Source organism: Rhododendron vialii, chromosome 6a (assembly GCF_030253575.1).
Source record: "Rhododendron vialii isolate Sample 1 chromosome 6a, ASM3025357v1".
NCBI lineage: Eukaryota > Viridiplantae > Streptophyta > Magnoliopsida > Ericales > Ericaceae > Rhododendron > Rhododendron vialii.
The window spans coordinates 15,704,904-15,714,920 of NC_080562.1; the positions used below are offsets into that span (position 1 = coordinate 15,704,904).

Consider the following 10,017-nt stretch of genomic DNA (forward strand, 5'->3'; position numbering starts at 1 on the left):
CTCTAATGAGACTACCACGTCCGGTCCCATGGCAACACACACCACACAACGGGCTACCAAGTTCGGCCACATTGCGGTTTTCAAAATCCTTACACACAATGGGCTACCACGTCCGGCCACATCGTGGTGTCAAAACACATCTTTTCATTAACTACACCCTAGGTGTCATGTTTCTAACTTCCTCGATTTCCGTGTCTCATTTTCATGCATAGACTCCGCGGTAGGTCTTTTCACAAACGTAATCACAAAAGCATTCATTGTAATCTTGAAACTAAACTAGCAAGATCATCCAACTCAATATTATACCACAAGTAATACAAGCAATTCATGTATACATGCTCATAACCATCCTAAAGATGAAAATACGAATACTTCCAAATAAGCGATAAGTTTCTATCTTTCAAAAATTCATTCTTTCCTCTTTTGTGGAAAATTTCAAAACAACACATGTTTATGGAAGTAAAGGTTCATTATTCAACACATTCATACCACTACTAGCAAAATGAGTTTGTAAATCATCATGCATTCTAAACATTATAAGCAATAGATAACCTTATCTACTTAAAAATACTTTCTACTTTCATATGGTTCTATACGTAGAGTTGGTGAACAAGGAATCCTACTTATACTTAGGGAAGTGAGTAGAGAAAATCTACATATACTTAGGGGTAGTAGTTAGGGAGAATCTACCATTCTTCTTGGCGGTAGGTCGGTTTTGGGAATAGGTCGTCGGTTTTGCGAATCGGCGGCGTAACGGCTCCGAAATGCTTCGAAAGGAAGAGAGATGGATTTTCTCTTCCTAGAAACAACTTTGCTAACTAAACTAGGCTACTTTAAAGATCTAAGGGTGGTTTTTGGAGGTGGTTTGGTGGTAGCTCTTAAGAACTTCAATAAAACTGAAGAAACTTGAACTTTGGAACTAAGAAAGCTTAGAAATTCTAGAGAGAAGTTGGAGCAAAGAGTGAAGGTGTGAGTTTAAGCTTGGAATGGCTTGCTATTTATAGGCCAAGGCTCTCCTCCCTCCTCTCTCTCATCCGAATCTCTCTCTCTCTCTCTCTCTCTCTCTCTCTCTCTCTCTCTCTCTCTCTCTCCTATCTTTGATTTCTTTCACTTGTCAAGCTTGATTGAAAGCTTGATAGGTTAGGTTATGGGTTGCTTGTACATCTTCTACCTAGTTCTTAGGCATGCATGGCTAGATTTAGTACTTTGAATTTGATTTGGAAAGATTTTGGTGGAAGAAAGGAGGATTGTACAAGGTTATATATATATATATATATATATATGTATACTTCTATGTACAAATGAATACATATAAAAATGTACTTAAGTACTATGTAAATCTTTAAGATTTCCTAGGCCAAGATTTTCCTAATAAACAAATCTATTAAACACATGTGTACTATGTAATAATATACATATATAAGTCCAAGTACATATATAAATATATATATATATATATATATATATATATATATATATATAAGGGTGTACCATGCAATCTAGGTAGATTTTCAATATCCAATAAACTATTATAAGATCAAAATTCCTTATTAAAATAGTCCAAATTGGCACATGTTCCATTATAATACTAGATTATGTACTTAGAGTATCTTAGGGAAATCTAGGGTATATATTATAAAGTACACACACATATATTTATATAAATATATCCTCACATGGGAAATCTAGGAAATGATTATTAAATAAAACCCTAGTACTTGATGGCAAGACTAATACTATTATCCAATGAATAATAATTTCCCTAGCGGTTATTGACCAATGGATAAAGGGTGAGATACTATATACACTAGAATAATACCATAAGTCCTTTAGGCATGTGTATATATACCTATATATAACTATATATTTGTACTTAACAATCTAGCATAGATATCTTTTTAATGGAAGGTCTATTGTCCAATGGATAAAAGTTTTCCTAACTTTTATCGTCCAATGGGTAAAGATCCAAGATGACAAGTATGACTTGATTGAGTAGTCATATATATATATATATATATATATATATATATGTGTGTGTGTGTGTGTGTGTGTGTGTGTGTGTGTCTACGTATATAATAACCTAGGTCCAAAAGGTTTCATTAGGGTTCAAAAGGTTCAAAAGGTTCAAAAGCCTCATCTAGGGTTAGGAAAAAGTAACTAGAGGAATTTGTAGTTAGGTTCCTCTAACTAATTGGTTAAAATTTAACTATACTTGCCAAGTAGAATCTCTAGCCAAGAAATATAATTTTAAAAGACTAAAAATCTAATTACGACGGATTATTAGAAATTAAAAAGGAATTTCAAAAGCAATTCAAGTAATTAAAAAAAATAAAAATTCAAATTTTTAACGAAATTTTTTACTTACTAAAAATCAGGATCGTTACAGGTTTTTTTTTTTTTGTGCATTTTAAAGAACAGAATCTAACTTGTTCACAAATCGAGTGATATCCGATATTTTAAAGAACATAATCTAACTTGTTCACAAATCGAGTGATATCGGATTAAACTAATCTTTGACGAACATGTTCTAAACTACGAGTTTTGTGAAATAAATGGTTTGATTATACTTGTTGGTTGGTAATGGACCCCACAAATTAAGAGCTTGAAACTAGGAGTAATCGCAAGAGTTCTTATATCTACACACCCGGCCAAGTTAGGCATGTAGCACACAAAAGTAGTGAGTTTGTGTGAGTGATTGTATTTGTAATTTGAATTTGTACATAGAATTTCCCATACAGTGATGAAGCATAGAGAGGAGATAATCCATTTTTTTTACCAATCATTTCACAACTGCGCGCATACATTCACACGAATATTTTTGCATACACATTTGCATTCACAGTAGGTCCCAATCATGCAGTGTTCATGAGAACATCACATGTATAAGTGTTTATGTGCATAGTGCCTGTGTAAATGTGTATGTGGTATAGACTAGAGTATATGCTTTGAGACACTATCCTGTTCATTTTGGGTTTTGAGGAAAGTTTTTTAGAGTAATGAGTCGAGAGAGATAGATACAGAAAATTTATTGAAAATCGTGCTCAAAAATTTTAAGTCCCCAAAACGAACAAGGGCACTGTTCGGTGGTTGTTTTGACTTTTGAGACATTAAGAAAATACTGTAATTGCCATATGTGGGCAATATACAATAGAAAATTAGTCTTAGGTCCAGTATGTGAATTTCATAAGCCCACAAGTTCACCTATTAATTTTGTAAGATCTCAAGTCCATTTTAGGGTATCCTAAAGTATGGTAGAGTACCCTAGGGTTTAGACACTTTTATAAGATTTTAGGGTGCATTTTTTTATTATAGGATAGTGTACCCTAGGGTAGGGTAGATTACCCTAGCGTAGGGTACCCTAAGGTTTAGACACTTTTTATAGGGTTTTAGGATGCACTTTTCTATTATAGGGTTTTAGTGGTTTAGGCACTTCAGAGGGTTTAGGGTATTAGGCACTTTCATAGGGTACCTTAGGGTTTAGGTTGTGTCGACTTGTGGCTTTACAAAACTATTAGGTGGACTTATGGGCTTACGAATTGTCTATAGTAGAACTATCACTAAATCTCCCAATATACAACCATGAAATTGTAAAACTATGAATTTTGGAAATCTTTGCCGACCACGTGTCGAATAATCAAGGACGGGAGGAGGGGAGGGGCCTCTACAGTCTACATATACCCACCGGCCACCACCACCATTGCCAACCCTCGCTATGACCGAGGAGTATGGGGCCAGATCCTGTCCATTTTCCCCGGACCAGTTCGGTCCATTTGGTGCATCCGAGTCATTCAAAAGTGTTTTGGACGGCTCAGATTTAAAGGGGTGTTTTTTTTTTAAAAAAAAGGCTTAATTGCAAGGACACCCCTTTAACTATCACGGTTTGTCAACATCACTCCCTCAACTATAAAACTCGACAACTTCACCCCCTCAACTATTAAAACTCGACAACTTCACCCCTTGTGGCAAATTCCGTTAAAAAATTGGACGGCAACGAGTGAAAGGACAATTATGCCCTTCGTATGTTAAAAATGATTTTTGTACCCTGAATCAATCACTCTCTCACTCTTCCTCTACCCCACCCCCGAACCTCTTCGACCCTCTCACTCGTCTCTCACTCTCTCACCAGTCGAACCACACCACACCAGTCGAGAAACACGATGAGAACCCTACAACCCACATGAAATCATCGACCTCCACCCTTAATCCTACAACCCTCGGCTTAATTTCTAGTCACAGCTAAACCCTAAAGTGTGGACAAACGGGTCATTTCTGCAATGTCCACCATGTAAGTCGCACCATATCTGTTGATTTTAAGTAACCCTAAACCATATATCGAAGTTGTTAAATGTTTTACGTGGTTTTTGAGTTCGATATTTGGGTTTTGAGCTGAAACCCTAAAGTTTCAAAATAAAAATTGGGGATATTCTCATATATGTTCATTTTAAGTACGATTTTGAACCCTAACCCATTGATCGAAGTTGTTAATTTTTTACGTGGTTTTTCAATTCAAAAATAGGGTTTTCAACTAAAACCCTAAAATTTCGAATTAAAAATGTTCAAAACCCTAAAATTTCGAAATAAAAATTAGGGATATTCTGATTATATTCTTATTTTAGGTATGACATTACCCATCTGGGGATTTGAACTAAAACCCTAATCTAAAACACTAAAAGTAGGAATTACAAATTGGGGGTTTTGTTCTGGCACTTAAAAATTGAGGTTCTACTGCTTGTCTCGATTATGTTTCTGTTGTGATTTCCTGTAATTGAAATTGGAATGTAATAATTTTTCTTGCATGTTACTTGATTTTTTGTTCTATTATTTCATTGATTTAAGTTTTCGGACTTCGAATAGGGCTTGATTTGTTAGTAAACTGGTCAAATTTTGAGGGCTGATCAATCTGTTTATAAACTGTTCTATTATTTCATTTGATTTAACAGTGTATATTATTGTTAATGTAATATATTAACAATATATTTGTTTATGTAATGAGCATGTGTATATTACTGTGAATGTCAATATTATCAGTTTTGGGATTTGGGTCATGGATAGATTTGTAGATGTATGTATTGCTGTTAATGTAATGAGCATGTGTCTGTATTATTATCTTATTTTATACTTTTTTTGTCTACATTGTGGCACCAGTGGTCCTATTGATAATCTTACTTAATTGTTGCAGAGAAAACAATCTTGACTTTAGGTGTACTTTGGAAATCCATGTTGGTGGTAAACTTGTGAGGGGGGGGGGGGCAGGTTGAATACTTGGGTGGGTTTGTTGCACAAAGCAAGGTAGATCCAGATTTCTTCTCATTTTATGATTTCATGACTGTAATTAAGGAGATAGGGTATTCACAACAAGATAACATTAGTGTGTTTTATAGACTTCCCAACACTGACATGAACAATGGCTTAGTTGCATTGACTTCTCATGATGAAATGCTTAACATGTTTGCAACACATTCTCCTGGTATGAAGTATTTCTCTATTGATATATATGTTGATTGTCCTAATGTGGTTGATTCAGAGGATGAGGAGGTGATAGGTAGAGACACGAATACTGTAGACGAAGGTTGTTTAATTGAGTTGGGGGTTGACTTACAAGTAGAGGAAGGACAGGGAGGTGTTGACTTAGGAGTAAAGGAAGGACATGAAGTTGTTGACTTAGAACTTGAAGGTGTAGTTCAAGGTGTGGATGCAAATGAAACTGGTCATAGGGAGATCCAAATGGATGATGATGATAGCTCAGACATTGAGTGGTTGCCCTATGATGATGGCTCAACTTCCACTGGGTCTTTTAGTGGGGTAGAAGAGTCTTCTGATGAGGAAGAAGAGGACAATCTTCCCTTGGTAGGTTTAGGAAAAAACTTGGGTCAAAACATAGGTGATGAGCAGGAGGACCTTAGTTCTAACAGTGATGATAACAATTTGGTTGATGATGTGATTGATGAGGATGGGAAACCTATTTTTCCAGAGTTCAAAGAACATTACATGAAGAAGCCTGAATTAATAGAAGGGATGAAATTCCCTAATGTGCAAGTTCTTAGCAAACTGTTGAGAGAATATCATATAAAGGAGGGGTATATATTTACATTTTTGAAGAATGAGTCTAAGAGGGTCACTATGAAGTGTACACATGATTGTGGCTTTAGACTTCATGTCTCTCTCATGTACGAAGAGAGATCCTTCCAAATAAAAAAGATAAATCAACAATAATCATGTACTGGGAAGTACACTAATAATAACGCAACCTCGTCTTGGCTTTCCAAGAAGTACTTAGCGAAAGTTAGTGATGTCCCAAAGACTAAGGTGAGTTCAATGAAGAAAATAGTTAGGAGGGAATGGTTGTTAAATGTTTCTGAGACCAAGGTCTATAGGGCAAAGAGGAAGGCACTTGAACTGATTCAAGGAGATCATAGAGTTCAGTATGTGAGGTTGTGGGACTACTGTGAAATTGTAAGAATACAGAATCCAGGTAGTACTGCAAAGTTGAAGGTGGATAGGCCATTGCCAAACGAAGGACCAGTGTTTAAAAGGATGTTCATAAGCTATGTTGCACAATTGAGGGGATTTTTAGCAGCTTGTAGACCAATAATTGGATTAGATGCTTGTTTTTTGAAAGGGCCATTTGGTGGTCAGTTGATGCATGCAACTGCCAAAGATGCCAACAATCAAATGTTTCCGTTGGCATTTGCTGTTGTAGAGGCTGAAGCAAAAGAGAGTTGGACTTGGTTCTTGGAGAGTCTGATGGACATGATAGGCAATCCAGAGGAAATGGGTTGGTGCTTCATCTCTGATAGGCAGAAGGTATATAGATACTTAATCACTGCTTTTGTACTAAATCACTACTTTTGTTTACTTCATTAACTGTTGCCTATATATTTACATTGAATTTGTTTCTATTTGAATTAGGGATTGACACAAACATTTGCACAATTATACCCCAATGTGGAACATAGATATTGCATGAGGTACATGTACTCCAATTTCAGTAAAGTGTACAAGGGTAAAGAGTGGAAAGACCTCATGTGGCGAGCTGCATCTGTGTACACAATTCTTGAGTTTAAGCAAGCTATGGAGGCCATTAAAGCAATTGATGTGGAAGCATATAAGTATTTGATGAGTGAACAACCCTCAACATGGGCTAGGTGCATGCACGGAACAAGGTCTAAATGCAATAGAATGGACAATAACACAAGTGAAGCATTCAATAGAGCAATCAAAGATGCTAGGGACCAACCAATTTTGACCATGACTGAAAGTATTAGAAGGTACCTAATGACAAGGTTGCAAACAAGAAATCATTTGTGTCAAGGCTGGAAGGGTAATGTCTGTCTAAGAATTAGAAGAAGGGTTGAGAAAGCATGCAAGCTAATGGGGGAGTGTGAGGTGATTTACAGTGGTGGCAAAATATTTGAAGTACTTACTACACTTAAAACCCATGTTATGGACATAGGAGAGAGAACGTACACATGTAGAAAGTGGGATGTAAGTGGGATACCATGTTCACATGGAATGGCTGCAATTATAGAAGATAAAAGTGACCCATTGGACTTTGTTCATGAGTGCTTTCATATAAGTACAGTTGCCAATATATACAACTTCATCATCAAACCACTTCCTGACCAAACAATGTGGATTCATACACCATTTAATCCTATAGGTCCTCCCCCTTTAAGAAAGAAGAGTGGGAGACCCAAAAAGAATAGGAGGAAAGGGGATGATGAACCAAATAAACCCAACGGAGATGTTAGGAGGTATTACACAACTCTCAAGTGTAGAGTATGCAAGCAGCCAAGACATAATGCCAAAACATGCCCTCAAAAGGCAAACGACACTACCGTTGACCAAGTAAGGAAAATCCATTTTTTTTACCATTGTCCTTTATTGTTTTTTAAGGCATATTTGAAATGTTAATTTTTTTGTACATGACACTACAACACAAAAGGGCTATAGCGAGGATTTAGTTTCCTCGCAAAAGCACCTGATTTCCTCACAAAATGTATTAGCGAGGAAAAATTTCGTCGCTAGTTTTCCTCGCTAAAACACTGTCGCAAAAAGTATTAGCGAGGAAAAACAAATTCCTCGCCTATTTTGACGTGTTGCGAGGAATTTTTTCCTCGCTAAATGTTTAAATTCCTTGCTAAATGTTTTCCTCGCAAATACCATTTGTCGTCAAATAGGCTATGAATTTATTACTACAAACAATAGGCGAGGAAATTTTTTCCTCGCTAAACAAAAAGAATACCAAAACAAAAGTAATTCTCTCTGCATTTTTTGCACCTGGTAATCAAACCTTGGTCCTCTCCCATAAGACGTGAAGCAACTACCAACCACACAACGTTGTACTTTCTATGAAGTTGGTGAAACTTTATTTATATATTATCTCTTTCACCACTCCAAATTAATTTTTTCAACATTAATTTTGGTCTTTCTACCTTTTGTAGTCTTATAGTGTCTGAACTTTATTTGAACAAGTTAATTTTTTGCTAGCACAACAATTTTATCTAACTAACGACTTTTGAAGGACTAATAATATGTGTTATTATTCTCATTTTTTGATGGGATAATCCTAGCTTTTATGGAATGAGATTTTTATTTTCATAAGCTTGAGATATATTTCAACGAAAAAGTTAGGGACAAAGAAAATTTACCTCAGAGTGTCCCAAAAAGAGTAACTAGTGGTTGAGACCAGTTTGATGTGTGGGACCCTATATATCAAAGTGAATCTCAACCACTAATTGTTTTTTTCGGGGTAAGTTTTTTTTGTACCTAGTACTAATATTTTAATATCAGATTATGAATAACAAGAGGCATCACCCTCATTTTCTAATTTTAAAAGTGAGTTTGATCTTCTTTTTGGCCAAATACAAAGGGTATTATAGACTCGTAGTTTTTTTCATCATCACTATAATAATATGAACAAAATTTATAAATATTCATATAAGATCATACTAAAAGCACTAAAGACAATACTTTTTAAATTTTTTAATCTTTAACAAATTTTTTGAAATTTTAAATTGCCCCACCCCCCCCCCCCCCCCCCCCCCCCCCCCCCCCCCCCGCTCTCTCTCTATCACACACACACACACACACAAACAATATGTATATGTATAAATAAAAGTATCCATGATACTTACAAAATTGCGTTTGAAATTAATACTTAACATATTTATCTGGTTATAAAGGAATGCCATTAGAATCATTAAGGCCCCGTTCCAGAAACCTTCTTAAAAAATAAGCAACTTATTTCATATTTTCAAACTCAAAAATAAAGTAAATGAAACATAATTTTTTAATTTTTTTTGCATCTCATCAAGATCTTTCAAACAAGATCCATATTGCATATTTTTAAATTTCAATAAACCCATAATTTTTTATCTTGAAATTGCCTTCTTAAAAAATAAGGACTTATTTTTTGTTCTAAAACGGAGCCTAAGTTGGTTTAAATAAAAATCAAAAAAAAATTAACGGGAAAAAAAATGTACACCATGAATGCACAATACATATGAAATAGCATATTTTTTGTGAAAAATAGTGCATTTTTATGTAGATGTTCTGAATAGAATTGTGATGATCCAACTTTGAGATATTTTAAAGAGAGGTGCTATTCACACAGACAAAGGGGGCACAGATCGTGCACAGATCTTGATGTGGGGCCCACTATGGGTCCCACACAAATAATCCAAGTCGTTCATTAAATTTGAAACATTTTTTCAAGGGTCCCCACAAAAAATCAGATCAATCTGATACCTATAAATACTTGATCTAATCATCTAACTTTTCATTCAACTTTGAACTGAATGAAAACTTATATGATTAGATCGAGTACTTATAGATATCGAATCAAAATAATTTTTCACGGGGGTCTTTGAAAAAATATTTTAAATCTAATGAACGGCTAGGATTTTTTGTATGGGACCCGTAGTGGGCCCCACATTAGGATCTGTGCACAATCTGTGCACGCTTTGTCTGTGTCAACAGACTTACGCTATTTTAAATACGACATCAGTACTTTAA

General features: G+C 35.4%; 2 protein-coding genes across 2 annotated transcripts; both read left to right on the forward strand.

Annotated features, from left to right (window-relative positions):
- The first annotated feature begins 4,134 nt into the window (after positions 1 to 4,134).
- Positions 4,135 to 6,242, forward strand: LOC131329084 (uncharacterized). Its single transcript, XM_058362152.1, has 2 exons — positions 4,135 to 4,285; positions 5,180 to 6,242. Exon 2 carries the CDS (start codon positions 5,323 to 5,325, stop codon positions 6,211 to 6,213), a length of 891 nt encoding a protein of 296 aa, XP_058218135.1. The 5' UTR covers positions 4,135 to 4,285; positions 5,180 to 5,322; the 3' UTR covers positions 6,214 to 6,242.
- A 73-nt stretch (positions 6,243 to 6,315) lies between these two features.
- LOC131328440 (uncharacterized) lies at positions 6,316 to 10,017 on the forward strand. The gene is made up of 3 exons (XM_058361385.1): positions 6,316 to 6,804; positions 6,910 to 7,848; positions 9,982 to 10,017. The coding sequence occupies exons 1-3, from the start codon at positions 6,316 to 6,318 to the stop codon at positions 10,015 to 10,017; spliced, it is 1,464 nt and encodes a 487-aa protein (XP_058217368.1).

What these genes read in the sequence shown, in the direction of transcription:
- LOC131329084 (XM_058362152.1), top strand. Translation starts at nt 5,323, where the DNA reads ATGACTGTAATTAAGGAGATAGGGTATTCACAACAAGATAACATTAGT.
- LOC131328440 (XM_058361385.1), top strand. Translation starts at nt 6,316, where the DNA reads ATGAAGAAAATAGTTAGGAGGGAATGGTTGTTAAATGTTTCTGAGACC. An exon ending in TCATCTCTGATAGGCAGAAG is followed by an intron (nt 6,805 to 6,909) that starts GTATATAGATAC and finishes TATTTGAATTAG; the next exon opens with GGATTGACACAAACATTTGC. An exon ending in ACGACACTACCGTTGACCAA is followed by an intron (nt 7,849 to 9,981) that starts GTAAGGAAAATC and finishes CTGTGTCAACAG; the next exon opens with ACTTACGCTATTTTAAATAC.